This window comes from Setaria italica, chromosome V (genome assembly GCF_000263155.2).
Source record: "Setaria italica strain Yugu1 chromosome V, Setaria_italica_v2.0, whole genome shotgun sequence".
Classification (NCBI taxonomy): domain Eukaryota; kingdom Viridiplantae; phylum Streptophyta; class Magnoliopsida; order Poales; family Poaceae; genus Setaria; species Setaria italica.
The window spans coordinates 42,199,651-42,216,961 of NC_028454.1; the positions used below are offsets into that span (position 1 = coordinate 42,199,651).

Sequence of the window (17,311 nt, forward strand, 5' to 3'; positions counted from 1 at the left end):
GCGGCAACCAGCGATGCAACAGCAGGCAGTTCTTTGCAAAGCCAGGGGCCGCGCCGGCCAGCTGAAATAGCAAAGCTGTGCGAAGCTGTTCGGGAACAACTGCAGCAAGGTAATAAGGCTGCAGCTGTGACCTCTGCTTGGAGCCAGAGGTTTAAGTAGTAGGAAATGAAAGAGTACAGCTACTGCATTACTGCAATATACCTTTGCTTGTATAAAGTGCCTGCCTGGTGCTAAAACCAGCTCATTAAACAGGTACATATTGTAATCAAAATGCTTATAGTGGGATGCTCTAAGAGTAATCACACTGATAACAAATGTTGAAGCTTAAGTACTTTTTGTGTGCAATTCAGGCGGAAGAGAACTAGGCAAAGCAATATACTTGATCAAAGTAGTCTTTCCATTACCTTGATCGTGTAAATTTAACATCATCTCTGGCATGTCTTATTTTCTGTTCACAAGTCTGCGCTATTTACAAAATGTTCTGTAAAGAATGGAGAACTATCCAAATGAAACCGTGGGGACTCACACGATGTCAAGAAGCGGGGTATGAACAAGAAAACCATTGAAGATTCAGGGCAGTAGGGCACAAACAGAAAGGAACCAAAGAAGAAGAAAAGCAAAGGGCGAAGGCTATGTGCACTCACGTTGAACTGCGGCTTGCTTCGTCATTCATCATGCCTTTGAAACTTTTAGCCAACCATATAGCCGTTTCTCGAGGGGACACCTTGGCCTTCCCAAATGGCTTCAGGACAATTGCAAGCTCCTCGAGCCTACTGCTTTCCAGTAAATCCGCAGAAAGCTCTAAGAGCCCTTCTAGAGCCTCAGCTCGCTGCCTGAAGGATGTAACATCTAGTATTTCCTTAGCTGGAGCTGCTTCCTCCTTATAACCATTGTTGGTCTCTGGAGTACTAAAATTTCCTTCCGGTATGGTGGGCAATTTTAACACATCTGTACCAGCCGGTTTGTGAATCGTGGTATTAGCATCTACGACACTCAGCTTCTGTGTAGCAGAATCAATGGGTCCAGAAGGTATCAGGCTTGGCTGCATGCTTCTCACATCTCTCTCTTCTCTTACCACGTTAAGGAGTTTGCCAACGTCAGTGCTCTGTGCTTCCGTTTCTTTTTCTGCCTGCTCACCATTGACATGGGAGCTGCTATGGCTTATGACATGTATGACGTCCTCAACTGGAGGAATTAAACGGGTCGCTGTTGATTTCTCTGAAGACTGGAGAGGAAAAGATCCTCTGTCTGGAGCAATGCTTGTTGTTGGAGCAAAGAAAGCAGCATCTGGTATTGATGAAAGCAGCTCCTGCACTGTAAACTTGTCTTCATCACCTTGTACAGTAACTGTGTCACTGTCCAGGCCCACCTTACTGGATGGCATGTCATCCTTGCAAACAAACTCTTCTTCAGTAATATCAGAAGATGGCTGCATGTATGAGATTGGACTAATATCACCATTACTAGTCATTTTCTTCTGAAAACTTGTTGTTTTGACCTCTGAACTTGGTTTAATTGTTACGCCATGCGCTTGTATAGTAGTGTCAGGGATTGAACATTTGCAGGATGGGGGCAAGTAGGTTGGTGAGTCAGGTTCAGATGGTTCAGACTGATTGCTGTTCTCAGCATAACCTACTGTAGAACTGGAGCAAGCGCTGCTTTCTTCCTTGGTTGTTACAGCCCTAGGTGGTGCAGATTTCGCTCGTGAACTGGCTGGTTTTCTCTGAATACCATCCAGATGACCTGGAGGAATCATTGGAAAAGCTGGAAGTTCCACGAAAGCATTGTTTGGACTGTGGGGAGGTCGGCTAGGGCTTTTTGCATGCTCTGCCACGACCTTGTTGTGAGCTCGTTTGATACCAGTGTGTTGACGGCTTGGACTCGCTGCCCCTTGCCTCCGAGCAGGAATACTTGTGCATCTAATAAAACTTGGTGGTGTTTTGTTCTTAGCCTTCCCAGCAGTTGCATCAGCATCTTCCCCAAACTGCTTGGCAGGGTCTGGATGTAGCCTCTCATCTAATTTATTTTTAACCGTCGGAGAATGCTCAACAATTGGTGACTACAAGATAGAACCAGAAAAAAGTTAGCAACACGGGAAAGTGGATTTAGCATAAAAGAAAGAACGAAAAAAAAATCCTTACCAAGTGTTTCAAGAGAGGAGAAGCTTGTCCTCGTTTCACAGGTTCTTCATAGCTTAACCTTACTGGTTCATGTGTGACAACTTCACTAGACCTTGAACTGGAGGAAACATCACTATGCTTTGAGTCGTCAGATGAGCGCTCCCTATTGCTGGGTGAATTTAGCTTTACACGACTAGCTCTCACTGGTGAACTGCTTTCCCTGAACTTGCTCTCCTCTCTTAGAGTTGTTAGTATCTTCTTAATGATTTTTGGTTGCTTATGCTCATGTCTGGGATGCTGATTATTATGTACAGATTTAGATGAGTCTTGTCTCTCCAGTTCAGGATGAGCAGTATCGTTATGGCTCTGAAGATCTGTATTTTCAGCACCTTCAGTATCAATGGTGTTGTTGGAACTTGAAGCTGGTCCTGATGTGTTTCTTTCACTTGATTGTATACTAATACTGTCCATATCACTGCCAGAAATGCTACTACACTGACTCCCAGACATACTTCTCTGACTACTCCGTGAACTGGTGACAGGTTTCTCTGGCGATCGACCGGGATGCAATATATCAGCAAATGGACGATATTGATTTACATAAGGTTGAAGGTATGGACTTTTTAGAATCTCGGATGCCTGTTAACAAGTGTGACAAATACTCAGAATCTTATAAAGATAGTAAATAAGTATTGCAGCTGCAGGAGAGGTATCTCTGTGTATATAGTAGCTTACAGTAGGCCGATGTTCAGGACTCTTCCTCAACATGCTTTTGATAAGTGTTTTCCTGCACGTAACAGCAAAATGGGGACATTTAGCTAGCTATTCACCAGTAAACTCATGATAATATTTTCAAAACTTTAGAGAACTATATACAACCTTGAAATCATTTTCAAACAACAAAGCTGCATGGAAAATTTCTATATATGAATATTTTTATTACCAAATATGTTGTGAAGAATAAGTGAATAACTGTTCAGGTGTACTTACATAGATGAAGAATAGCAAGTAGGCAAAGGGCCAATGGAGGAGCGATTTATCTTACTTATCAGTCCAGCCATATCCTGAAAGAAATATAGAGGAAATTTAAGCTCACCCTAACTTCTACAGCTCCAAAATCAATAACACCATCATAAGTAAAGCTGGGAGATATGAAGTTGAAGCACAGTAGCAATTTGATAATGTTCAGTTGCAGAGAACTGATGTTTACATCATTCAAAACTTTTATCTAATTACATGCTCCAATATGTGTTGGTTTAAATGCGAAGCATTCAAACTCTGACCTCTTCCAAAATCATTCTGAAAGTCCATGAGGCATAAGATCTATATCACTCACAGAACTCCAGGAACGAATTTCCTGGATGGATCATGAAAAACTTTGACCCAATATGTTAGTGAACCTGAAAAATAAACCTACCCTTCTCTTATATAATGCTTGAGATAACATGCTCATGAAATGTGAACTCTCATAAAGAGGGGATAGAAGCAGGGAGGGAGAGGAAGGTCTTTGAAAGTCATTATTTCCATGATAATGACAAACATCTACCAAGAGTCAGAACCAAACTAAGACTTAAGAGGTCAATGTTTCTCTGCTGTCTGGATTTTTTTGTGATTAATTAAATGAAAGTGACAGAATTGAATTTAATTGTTTGAGATAAATGCGAATGCCAGAACCTCTCCATGTAAGATGGCCAGTCACTCTTCCCTACTAAGGCTAGAGTCTGAATTCTGAAAACCAAATACTTCACATATTGTGACAATTAGAACAGACACAGAAAAGTGTAACCAGTGTTCTAGTTGATCTTTCATTTTCAGTAGCAACACACACAGCTAATAGCTCAATTTATTTCAAAGGCTCTGGTCAGTTCCTTCCGGTAGGCAGCTTAGGGGTTTCTGCATCAACTAGCAATTCTTATCTCCTATCAATCTGTACTGAAGTATGGTCATTTTCCTAGTTGATTGGTTTATACGTCATAGATGGATGTGTTTCAAAGTTAATTTATTATTTGCTCTCTACATAGGATGGAGCAAACCACAAAGCATTGCCCAAGTTGACAATGGAGGCATCCACTGGAAGACAAATACCAAATCATCTCAAAATACAAACTAGTGTTAAATATGCTAGTGATGCAAGGAGTATAAGCCAAATTAAAACTCACAAAAGCTTTGAAAGCAGGCCGATGAGCAGCCATCTCATACATGCAACATCCTGTACAGACATATATCAGTTAAAATAGACATCTAACATCAATTCATAAATATATATCTATATAAGTAAGAAGACAGTACCAAGAGACCATATATCTGACTTGAATCCATAAGGGATGTCTGCAAGCAACTCCGGACACATGTAATTTGGTGTTCCTACAACCTGAGAAACATCATTCTAGAACATAAGATTCTGAGAACAGAAAGGCAACTAACATAATAAAAGTAGAACATACAAGGATTAGTCAAATATGCGGTTCTATTTTTCGTGAGGAATTTCAGAACAGAAACAAACAGAAGATGAATGAAATATTTCGTACCAATTAAAAAAAAGAAATAAGAGAAATATTACCGAAGAGGTTAAATCATCTGCCTTTAAAGTCTTTGCCAGGCCAAAATCTCCTGCAAGTAAAATAGAGATATTAAAATCACAGAAATAAAGCATTACACAATATATATGGTGAAGCACAGTTACAATATTTGAATTGGCATGGGAAGCTAACCAAGGCGAATGTCTTGTTCTTTGGTGAGAAATATGTTTGAGCACTGCAAGGAAAAAAAAGAGGTTGTACAACATCAAAATCTGTTGATAAACTGATAGCATCGCTATTATTCGTTGCTTACCTTGAGATCTCGATGTAAAACAAAGTTTGAATGTAAGTAGTCAACAGCTAATGCCAATTGAGCGAACCATTTCAGCAGTTTCTGTACGATATTCACAACAGTTAGCACAAATTTCAAGAATAATGTTCTTGATGCATTAAAAAAAGGGGACTAAAAAAATCATAACAACCTCCTCTGGGAAGTATGTCCCATTTGCTTTCTTCATCAATTCAGCCCTGTCAAAGAGGAACATAGTGAGATAAAAGAGTCACCAAATTCCCAGTAGAAAAGCTAGCTTAAACCAGAATGCAACACTCACATATCGCCACCTTCACAGTATCCCGTCACTATGCAAACATAGCAGCCCTATCAAAAACTCACATGTTGAGCTGAAATAAGATGAAACCAAACGAAAAATAAACATGGGTGCATGTTCCTAGACAACAAACCTTCTCAACCCATGCCTCCTTGAACTCAACAATGTAAGGATGTTGCAAGCGAGCGATAAGAGCCATCTACAGTTCACATTTCCCCTATCAGTTCACTGAAGACGGTGCGAATTGATGACAAACAAATATAAAGGCACAGGTATTATCCCTTTTGGCTTACCTCTTGATGGGCAGACTTGCGGCATCGCTCTGTCTGCCTAGCAAGGCGAATTTTCTTCAACACATACCTGCAGTTGCAATACAAGCAGCTGTCAACTAGGCAAATTCATGGGGAAACAGAATCTGTAACTGAATTGAAGCAACTTGCATCATACTTCTTCTTCTCTGTCTTGTGGTTGACGAGGATAGCAGCACCAAAGGCGCCACGGCCAATCTGCTCCATAACCTCGTACTGATCCATCCGTGATTCCATGGCTCCCAACCCCTCAACAGTAACACGACTGCTAACGCTTAAGAGCAGAAACAAGGACTTGCAGAACTTCAGTCTCTAATATCAGAATCTCTGGCACGTGGCATCTCCCCTACGCGTCACACCTCCAATCAGCCCCGTACCCTCGGCGATTTCTGCCAAAAACATTATCGAAACAGGCGTGAATCAAGCAGCTTCAGTGCAGGCTCCGCAATTCAAATTTGAACCGAACCTATTCCTGTTCCATCTAAATTCCAATCCAACCAGCAACCATAATCCTAAACACACCTAAACCCAGCCGCATAAGACAATCGAAACGAAGAAATCCATCGGAAACATTCGGCCACAAAAACCCATGGCTGGAGTTCAGCCACCGTACCACGCACGAACGGGAAAAAGCGTACCCATCCCTCACAGGAAAGCTAGAAGTTCATCAGCTGTACCGCGCACAGTTCCCACCAACCGCCACCGCTCGGGGACAGGGACCTTACCGCTGGCGGGCCTCTCTCTCCACCGACATTGGCCTCCGGCCGCCGCTCCACGGCCGTGGGCTCCCCCGCTCCAGCCTCCCCGTCGCCCGCCGCCGGCGACGGTGTGGGGCCGCGCGCCTCCGGTCTGCGCGCCCGAGCAGCCGCTGCGCTCCGTTGGTGCGGCGCCGCGGTCTCCGCGGCTGCACTGGGGATTTGGTGTGGCTTATTGATCTGGCGTCTCGTTTGCTGTTGGTTGGTTATTTAAAAACCCGCATATGGAGAGGGAGGAGGCGCTTATATACGCCTTCCCTTCCGCCATGACCTCTGGGGTTAATGATGGTGAGGTCACTAATCGCTAGTACTGCTTGACAGCGATGTGCGGAGCGATCATTTCGCGTCTCGCGATTAATAAATTAGGAGAGGGAGGGCCAGTGGTGCTCACTGATCCGGATTCGATGCCTGATGGGAATGGGAGGGAATTTTGTTCTCTTGGAGAAGAAACAGTTGCTGCTGCCGCGCGAATTCGGCGTGAATTCATTTATTCGATCTTGTGATCCGGTAACCCACGAGCATGCAGCATGGAATCTGAATAAATTTTAGCGTGCTGTTTATATAGTAGATGGGACGTCCCCGTCGCGATGCCCCGTGTGCCTTCCGGGTAGTCTCCTTCGTCTTGCGTGCTATGTTGAGCCAAGCACATTTTGTTTTCCCACGTTATTTATTTATTGTTGTTTTGTGGTAATAGTTGCTTCATACTCCCTCCATCCTAAATTACTATTTGTTTGGATTTTTCTAGATACATAGGTTTTCTATACATCTAGATATATACTATGTCTAGATACAGTTAAAATCAATAGTAATTTGGGATGGAAGGAGTACTTATAATTTTATTTGCTTCATGGCCTCGTGGGGCTACTGGTTTCAACCCCTCGTGAAGTTAAGTAGCAGCACTGCAGCAGTAAGCCAGTAAACCAAATCTCAACTTTTTGTACTACTGGAGCGGTTCAACCCCCAGCGAGCCAAGATGAGGTACAGTACTTTAGTGCTAATGAAAATCAGTGGGGCTAATCTTATTCTAATGCAACAAAAAGAAAGCCTAATAGTGGTAAAGGTTGTAAGTTGGTGAGGTGATGGATCAACGCCCCTTGGTGCCAACGACGAATGCTCGCATTGGGGTCCGCCCTCTTTTCCTAACGCCCTTCAATTCCAGGGGATAAGCACGAATGCGCATTTTTCTATTGTTATGGTGTTGGCTTTTGAAAAACTTTCATGAATACGCATCGAAATGATACCAGCGTAAATACTTTGCCTACACCGAGTTCTGGCTGCTTTACCGACAGCACGCAGCAGTTACACGACGATCCTGAATTTTTGGTTGGAGGAAGTCAAATCAGATGCCCGTGAAAAGAGCTAGTGGTACTAGTTTCTAGTTTGTCGGCAAAGCCAGATCCTCATGTCTTCATTAGAGGGATTCAGCTCAAGTGAGGTCTACAAGATAGGCACTGATTCTGACTCTGACCGTTACACAGTTAACCGTTCCGTTAAGAAAATCTGACGATAATCCAGTCACAGGCTCTGCTATTTCTCTCCGTGTCGATTAACCGAACAACTACCCGTCTTCTTGAGCTGTCCAGCGACAAATTAAACACGCGCGCCAATCATGAGCTCTCCATCATAGATGGTTGCAGCGGCAGCCCGACCACGTAATGTGATGGCTGCCGAGCAAGGCGCAGCAACCACACGCAGCATCTCAAACCAAGAACTTGAGCTCACACTTACACCCTGTCCTGTCTGAAAAAATAAGAGAAGAAAATTAGCGTGAAGTCTAGATTATCATCTGCTGCTCAGCTTTTGTGTACTGCCTGCCTTTCACAAGGCACGGTTGGTTTATTAAATTGCAGCACCAAAGCCTTGAAATAATCCTGCTTTTTTCGGTCTCGCCATCTTTTTCAGAGGAATTGATTAAATGGTTAGATAGAGAGGGACCGTTCCTCTTGATGGCAACTGCTGTCCGCCCTCCTCAACGGTGACCACTCACCGGTGCCACACACTGACTGACGCTGCAGAGCAGGATCAGCTTGAGAAAAACGCACCTTGCAGAAAGTGCAGGAGGAACACTGTGCGAGCGTGTGCCATGAGTCTTTCTTGACACTGTTCTTGAGCACAGGATGCTCTTGAGCACAGGATGCAAAGATCCAGTAGGGCTCCGGTGAACTGAACACTGCAGCGAAGTGATGGCGATCAAGATGCCAGAACTGTGCTGTGCCAAGGTCAGGAGAACTGTCTCGCCATCTTTTTCGGTGTGAGCTTTTGAGAGGTGTTTGATACGAGGTGCTATACTTGATAAAGATGTATCGAATGTTCGGATGCTAATTAGAAAAATTAAATATGAGCTAACTACAAAACTAATTGCACAGATGGAGTCTAATTCGCGAGACGAATCTATTAAGGCTAATTAATCTATTATTAGCAAATGGTTACTGTAGCATCACATTATCAAATCATGGACTAATTAGACTTAATAGATTCGTCTCGCGAATTAGACTCCAACTGTGCAATTAGTTTTGTAATTAGATTATATTTAATACTCCTATCAAACATCCAATGTGATAGGTGCTAAAATTTAGCACGGGCACCCTGAGTCAGCTGGCTGAGCAGCGGCACACGCACGCTCACACGTGAGACAGGCGGATCAGTTCCTTCACGCAGTGAGACAGTATCCGACCTCGTAATTGCCCGAGGGGCCCAGATGCAGCGCTGATCTGCAGGGTGTATCATAAAGAGTCATACGGTCCAACTCTGACAGTCTGTCGATGGGATTAAGTTCGATACCAATTACCAGCAAGCAAGCATATCGTAAGGAGATTCTCGTACGGTGCTGCAGAGACGCATGTCGTCCATGTTAGTGAAAATTAAATTGTGCATTCGCAGATTTGATCTCTCCTGGCTTGTTTACTTTCACTTGTCGTTCATCAAATTGAGAATAAAGGGTTAATTAGCTACACTTGTCAAGGCATATGCAAAAACGTTGCCGTGTAGTACTCCGATCGATTGCTGATCTGAAGACTCCGAAAGCCACAACTTTAATCTCATGATGTGAACCATGCATGGTTGATTAGGAATAATGGCACTAACCTAGCTAGCTAATCTGTAGCGAGACAAGCCTCCATCTGCTACGTCGTAGCATCAAGCCGTCGACTACGTAACTAACTACCGGCGCCCACACTAAAGCCAACTAGGTGAGGACCGTACCACGGACAATATATAAGCTACAACTAACCAAACAGTTTCGCGCATGATTAGGTTAGACCCTGTTTGGATACACAGTACTAAACTTTAGCTTTCTCAAATGGAGTGGCACTTGGAGCTGTTTGGCGCTAAAGTTTATCACCTTTGGTGGAAGATGACCCAAGTGCCCCCTCCACCACGAGCTGGTCTGCCCCGCCTCGCCGCGCTCCTCCCCGTGCTCCCTTTCCCCCGCTCGCCACCCGCGCGCTCCACCTGCCGCCACCTCCTCACCTTCTCCTTCCCGCCACCACCGTCGCCGCCTCCCTCCCCGCTCCTCCCTTGCGCCCCGACGGAGGAGGCATGGCTGGGCTCCGCCTGGCCCCCGCGGCGGCGAGCTCCATCCCCGACGCCCGCATCGGAGGTACACCTCTAGTTCCCGGATCCGCTGCCGCCGCCACTTCTCCCCTTCCATCGGCAGGCCCGCGATAGCCAGTGGCGGCTCCAGCCCCATTGGCGCCGCGCCGCCGCCGATGCTCAGCATCGCGCGGACCATCTCCTTGAACAGCGCCGCCAGGATGGGGTTCTCCGCGGTGCTGCCGCCGGTTACGGCTCCCCGGCAGGCGGCTGACCGCAGCTGCGCCGGTCAGATCCCGGGCTGGCGGCTTCCCGTGAGGTGGTGGCGATGCGGGTTTCCCCGGCACGCGGCCACCTACGGCTGGCACTGGTGGTGCGGGTCGGGTCACCTCGCGGCCGCCCGTGGCTGCGGCGGCGGCGGCCGGGTGGAGGAGGCGTGGCCGACGGAGGCGGCGGGGCCTGGCGGAGGAGGACGGCGGCGGGGAGGGGAGAACCTGCGGGAGGGGAGGACCGGCGGGAGGAGATGGCGGCGGGAGGGGCGGATGCGATGCGGGAGACACGCGTTGCGGGAGAGGGAGAGAGGGGGATGCGGGAGGGGCAGCAGGGGAAAAAGTGGGCTTGGGACCACTTTTAGCACCCCTTAGGTGTGCTAAAGAAAACATGAGTGCTAAACTTTAGCACACACCTTTTAGCACCTCTGTTTGGGAGCTCAAGTGCTAAAAGGTTGCTAAAAGTGCCCTTTCCAAACAGACCCTTAGTCTCAGTGCACAGTTTCATGACACAGTTACCAAGGCTGAAAACTTGATAACTATGTTAGCTGGGTTTCATGGTGATGAAATTCCTCTCACATATAATGAAACTCCCTCTCTTCATAATGACCTTGCCACGTCAGAAAAATTGTTGACGTGGCATGTTACTTAATGGTCACGAAACTCTTGTGAAAACCCTTTGACCTTATTGTGCCAAGTTTCGGCAAGGATCGATCAACGAAGAGGACAGTTACATGAAGAATCCAGCGGAGTTTGAACTCTCCTCAGGGTCATCGTCGATCATGGCCTGGTGGTCATCCAAAGGCCGGCCGGCCGGCGCCCTCCGGACACCATGAGTTTAGTTGCGTTCCTTTTTGCCCCAATGCAAACCCAAAAGCTGTATATTCAATCGCAACGCGTGCTGTACTTAGGCCTATGATATGATCATAGTTTGTACTCGATCCATGCCATCCATCATGCTGCATGCATGCCATTGCAGATTTGCAGTGATCAGGAATTTAGGATTCAGGAGGAACCTCTGATCTGGCCATGGATCCATCGCTTATCGTACAAGATTACCTGGTGGACGTAAGAGACTACTCTAGTACCAACAGAAAAAACTAACACTAAGCTTTTAGCTTTCCCGCATCATCATTGATTCTTATTACTTGCTTCTTTTTTGTTTTTGCGAGAATCGGTTTGGTACTATAGAATTGAATACTCGCACGATCGAACAAGCGCTGTGGAGAGGTTAGGTGCACCATTGGCGTCAACAGAAAAAGCAAGATGCTGAAGTGTTCTCTTTCCCACTTCCTTTTTATTCTTGGCCGAACTAAAGGAGATGCGCAATCTTTTGTAGGTTGCTATTTTGGTGTTTATGAAATGCTTAACCCACCTTTTTTTTTCCTTAAAAAACACGAGGTTGGAGAAGGATGGTGCAACCGCCGGGGGAGTTGCACAACATAGGAATATTATGTCGTTCGCCATAAAAGAAGTATATATAGGCACATATATATACGGCCACGAATATGGAGTTTTCGCCGTGAACCACGCCAGGTATTATAAAAGTTTGCAAAGGTATGAACTAGGAGCTGACAATATACGTCCTAACTACTAAAAAGAAAAAGAACCGATAAAGCAATAATCACTAAATTCTTTGCAAAAGCGAGTGGCGACCTATTTAGATGGTCCATCAGGATCAACTCCCCCTCCTCCATGTAGCATCATTATCTTGAGTTCTAATCCAACTTTTGGCTAATAGGGTGTTCCGATAAGACTCTACCTCGCCCACAGTAGTACCTCATCTGTCACCCATTATCGTCCATGTCCCGACCCCACCCAGATCGAGCTACCTCCGGCACCCCAATCAGCTGCTTCCTATAGCCGCTGTACCCACCAACCATTGCCGCCGCCTTCCCTCTAATGAACTTCCAACATGAACTCAAAACTCTAACCCCCCCAAATCTTAACCCTGCTGGAGTTAGAGAAGACACTCAAAGGCATGAGGATAAAGATCGGGATGCAGTAAAATCGAATGCAGGAGAGTGGAGAGGAACAAAACTCCAGTGGCGGACCCTCTATGACCTGCAATTTTGCCTTAAATTTTTTGAATTTGATGATTTTTAAAAAATTAGCACTGTTAGCCTCCCTAACAATGAAAAAAAAATGAATTCCTAGCTACGCCCTTGCAAAACTCCCAAGTGAAAGCATAGTTTTCCATCTGACTACTAAGCATGTGTCATGGACAACTTCTTTGGCTAGAAATTCCATCGCAAAAAGAAGAATCCAGCCACGGCAAGACTTAATAGTTAAATTCTAGTTGGATAAGTATACTTAGATTGGTTTGGAGTTTGTTAGTATTCGGTTTTGAGTCTGTTAGTTATTTGGCCGGCCATATATATATGTCCGGCGGCTCAATTGTAATCAAGCAGAAAGTAGTTGGCAAATCTCAGAGCCTCCAGTGTGAGGCTGAGAACCAATCTGCTATCTGCCATCATAGTCATCAATATAGCCATATCATCTCTAGTATCAGACGACATAATCCTCGGTTCCTGCCTACCACCAATCACCGCTCCACCTCGCCCCAATTTCCACTGCATGCAGCTAAACCCATCGCTTCCCTGCCGCCATGGGCGACAACAACTTCATCACCGAGGACAAGTTTCAGGAGGCAATCGACAGGATGATCGCCAAGATGAACGACATCAGGAAGAAGATCGACACAGAGGTGGCCTCCATCCATCAGGAACAGGGTCGCCTGCAGTCCTTCATCAACAATATCCAGACGTAGGTTCTAGAGCGCAAAGGCGCTTTCTCCTCTAACGGATCATCCGGCTCCGATTCCGAGTGTCCTGTCGCTGTCCACAAGCTCAAATTTCCCAAGTATGACGACGCTGGAGATCCGCTGGGTTGGCTGCATAAGGTGGAGCAATTCTTCCACTCCCAGGGTACTCCAGAGGATCAAAAAGTCTGGACAGCGTCCTTCTACATGGAGGGGGCTGCGCAGCAGTGGTATTACCGGCTCGAGAACAACAGCGGCGGTGTTCCGACATGGGACAAATTTATTGAGGGCGTCAACAGGCATTTTGGGCCTCCAGTCCGTAGCACCCCTCTCGGCGAATTGACTCACCTCCGGCGCACGGGTTCAGTGGATGAATATTAGGATCAGTTACTCGCCAGATGCGTCGAACTCACGAAACCGTGGCAGATTGACATATTCACGACAGGGCTCGGCAATCCCATGCGCACTGATGTGGAGTTGCAAAAGCCGGAGTCGTTCGAGGACGCCATGGCCCTAGCACGTGCGTACGAGCGACAGCTCGCCATTGACAACGAGAGCTCCCGCGCCTTGGTCCCAGCCCGAACCCCATCGAGCGCGGTGGAACGCTGCACGTCGTCATCGCCCAGGACACCACCTGCCACGTCCTTAAGTACCAACGCATTAACAGCGACATCGGGCGCACCTGTCTAAGCGTTGCCCAGTGGCGCTCGGTTCATGCGCCAGTCGCCTGAGGAGATGGCGCAGCGTCAAGTGGAGGGGAGATGCTTCAATTGCCTAGAAAAGTTTACCCCTGGCCATCATAAGGAGTGCTCAATGAAGGGCATCTATTTCTTGGAAATCGATGAGGAGACAACAGTAGAAGATGGTGAAGACGACCCGTAGATCTCTCTACTTGCCATGACTGGCATCAAATCCGGTGGTACCATCCAGTGGCTACTACAATTGCTAATGCCACCATGTCTGCTCTGGTGGATTCAGGATCCACACATTGCTTCATGGCCACAGCGACAGCGGACTGCCTGGGATTGATCCTATCACCACGGTCGGGCATGACCGTGGGGGCGAGCGCGTTCCAACATCTGGAGTCTGCCCTGCTACACCAATCAGGATCGGCAATGATCTCTTCGCAGTGGACATCTACATAATTCCATTGCAAGGTTATGAGTTTGTTCGGGCTACCAATGGTTGCGCACACTTGGGCCAATACTGTAGGATTTCAATGCCAAATCAATGTCTTTCTGGCACAGTGATCATCGTGTCAAATGGTACAGTATTGATGCCACATCTGCACTCACCTTGTGTGCCTTGGCCGCTCGTGACCTCCTTTCGCTATTGTTAGCTGAATTCAGCGACGTATTTGAGGAACCAGTCGCCCTGCCGCACCAACGCTTCTGTGACCACCGTATTCACTTGCTCCCTAAGATAGCATCGGTGGTGGTTCGCCCATATCGTTATCCTCAGCTGTGAAATTGAACGTCAATGCACTGAGATGCTTCGCTTGGGTGTTATCCATGCTAGTACGTCGCCCTTCTCTTTCCCGGTGTTGCTGGTCCGCAAGAAGGATGGATCTTGGAGGTTTTGTGTCGATTATAGAGCCCTCAATGCCAAGATAGTGCGCAACATATTTCCAATTCCAGTGGTGGATGAACTGTTGGATGAGCTCAAGGGCACCCGATTCTTTACCAAGCTTGACCTACGGAGTGGTTACCATCAGGTGCGTATGCACGCAGATGACATTGCCAAGATGGCGTTCCGTACACATCACGGCCACTTTGAATTTGTGGTAATGCCGTTTGGCCTCACAAATGCTCCATCTACATTCCAATCCCTGATGAACGAGGTTCTGCGTCCTTTCCTTTGTCATTCTGTTCTCATTTTTTTATGATATTCTCATCTATAGCAAGACTTGGGCTGAGCATCTCTATCATGTTCGGGCTGTTCTAGATGTTCTGTGCGCTAATGCTCTTTTCCTCAAGAAATCCAAGTGTGTTTTCGCTGAAGGCAGTGTGGCCTACTTGGGCCATGTCATTGGTGCGGAAGGAGTGGCCACGGATCCGTCCAAGATAGAGGCAGTGCAAGCATGGCCAACGCCTAAGACTCTTCGGGTGCTACGCGGTTTCCTTGGCCTCATGAGCTATTGCTGGAAGTTCATTGCAAATTATGGCATCATCGCTAGACATCTTACTGCCTTGATGAAGAAGGACGCTTTCTGCTGGTCTCAGGACGCTACTGATGCATTCAATGCCCTCAAGTCCGCCCTCACTACCGCCCCTGTGCTGTAGTTGCCAGATTTTGCACAAGAGTTCCACCAAAACGCTGGTCTAGTTGCATTCTTTAGCAGAATAGTGGCGCCACAACATCAAAAATTAGCTGCCAATGAGTGCGAACTCATCAGGCTTGTTCAAGCGATGAGACATTGGCGACCCTATCTCTGGACACGTCACTTCCTCAAGTACTTGCTAGATCAGCACCTATCTACAATTCCACAACATACTTGGGTTAGCAAGCTCTTTGGCTATGTGTTCATAGTGGAATACCGCCCAGGCAAGCAAAATTGAGCAGCTAATGCTCTATCTCGTCGTGATGAAGACACCGCTACACTACAGGCTCTGACCATGTCATGGCCTGATTTCGAACTCTTCAATGATTTCAAGACGGAAGCTAACACCTTGCCGGAGATCATCGCCAAGCGCAAAGAAATCAATGAGGGTACTGCTGGTGCTACCCGGACAGTGGTGGACGGCTTTGTTATGAACCATGGCTATGTCTTTGTGCCTTCTTCGTCTAGTCTATGGCCACGGATTTTGGAAACAGCACATGGCACCGAACATGAGGGAGTTCAGAAGACCTTGCAGCGATTACGGGCGTCATTCTACACACCGAGTGCTTCAAAGCTTGTCTGCCACTGTCAGTGCAACAAAACGGAGCACCTCCACCATGCCGGTTTGCTACAACCCCTTGAAGTTCCCTCTTCTGTCTGGAGTGACATTGCAATAGACTTTGTGGAAGGTTTTCCTTGGGTAGGAGGCAAGTCTGTGGTTCTCACAGTTGTCGACTGTTCCTCCAAAATGGCGCATTTTATTCCTTTGGGGCATCCTTACACGGCTTTGCCTATGGCTCAGGCTTTCTTTGATGCAATTATCCGTCTACATGGGCTGCCATGCTCTATTGTGAGTGATCGTGATCCTGTGTTTACCAACTCCTTATGGACCAAGCTCTTTTCCCTTGCTGGTGTGAAACTCCACCTCAGTTCTGCCTGCCGCTCTCAGACAGATGGACAATTTGAAGTTACTAGTCGGATTCTTGGGGTCTATTTGCGTTGTTTGGCTAGCGACCGTCCCTGTAATTGGCTTCGGTGGTTGCCTTGGGCAGAGTACTGCTATAATACATCCTATCAGACCTCCTTGCAGACTACCCCGTTTCGCGTGGTATATGGACGCGATCCCCCTTCACTTCTGTCCTATGAGCCACGCTTGGCTCGGGTGGTTTCACTGGACAAACAGTTGTAGCAGCGGGATGAATTCTTAGCTGAAATCAAGGAACGCCTCCTTCAAGCTTAGGATCGCATGAAAGCTACATATGACAAGGATCATTGGGCTATTGAATTAGCTGTGGGTGATTGGGTGTGGCTTCGCCTTCATCAACCTTCTGCTGTTGGAATCACTACTGGGTCAAACCAGAAATTAGCACCATGATATTATGGTCCATTTTAGGTGCTGGAACATATTGGTTCAGTGGCTGGGCTTGGATTCATGATATTTTCCATGTCACCTTCCTCAAGAAACACCATGGGGAGCCTCCTGTGGATGTTGTTCCTTTACCAACAATTGCCCATGGTCGTGCTTTGCCTACTCCTTTGGCGGTTGTTCGTGCTCGTCCTCTGCGTAACTCTTGGGACCTTCTTGTCCAATGGGTTGGCCGCAACCCAGCTGAAACTACATGGGAATTACCGGGGACTTCAAGGAGCAATATCTGACGTTCCAGCTTGAGGACAAGTTGTTTTCCTAGGATGGTGAAAATGTCATGGACAACTTCTTTGGCCAGAAATTCCATCGCAGAAAGAAGAGTCCGGCCACGGCAAGAGTTAGTAGTTAAATTGTAGTTGGATAAGTATATCTTAGATTGGTTTGGAGTCTGTTAGTATTCAGTTTGGAGTCTGTTAGTTGTTTGGCCAGCCCTATATATATGAGTCCGGCGGCTCAATTGTAATCAAGCATATCGTAATTGGCAAATCTCAGAGCCTCCATTGATTGCTATTTGTCATCATAGTCATCAATATAGCCATATCAGCAAGCATCCGTTAGTTGACCCAAAGACCTAAGTTGATAAGGAAAGCCAAAAAAAAACTATAGTGAAACCTCGGGTCCAGAAATCCCCACGTGCAGAATACATACCTACGGAGTACGTGGGAAATGCATTTGTTGTCGCTTTGTGAAAACT

The 17,311-nt window shown here is 46.6% G+C and overlaps 1 protein-coding gene across 3 annotated transcripts; it reads right to left on the minus strand.

Moving 5' to 3' along the window:
- Positions 1-400: 400 nt before the first annotated feature.
- LOC101785144 (serine/threonine-protein kinase Nek5) lies at positions 401-6,526 on the minus strand. 3 transcript variants are annotated; one of them, XM_004970630.4, is made up of 15 exons: positions 6,281-6,526; positions 5,695-5,944; positions 5,541-5,607; positions 5,381-5,446; positions 5,251-5,297; positions 5,122-5,167; positions 4,953-5,033; positions 4,832-4,874; positions 4,681-4,730; positions 4,410-4,491; positions 4,280-4,329; positions 3,111-3,184; positions 2,856-2,907; positions 2,142-2,759; positions 401-2,059 (listed from the first exon to the last, which is right to left on the minus strand). In XM_004970630.4, exons 2-15 carry the CDS (start codon positions 5,790-5,792, stop codon positions 641-643), a joined length of 2,793 nt encoding a protein of 930 aa, XP_004970687.1. In that variant the 5' UTR covers positions 5,793-5,944; positions 6,281-6,526; the 3' UTR covers positions 401-640. The 3 variants fall into 3 exon arrangements, with proteins under 3 accessions (XP_004970687.1, XP_022682118.1, XP_004970688.1); XM_022826383.1 differs by lacking the exon at positions 6,281-6,526 and adding an exon at positions 6,194-6,212 and having other exon boundaries at positions 641-2,059; XM_004970631.4 differs by lacking the exon at positions 6,281-6,526 and adding an exon at positions 6,078-6,183 and having other exon boundaries at positions 641-2,059.
- Between the last annotated feature and the right edge of the window lie 10,785 nt (positions 6,527-17,311).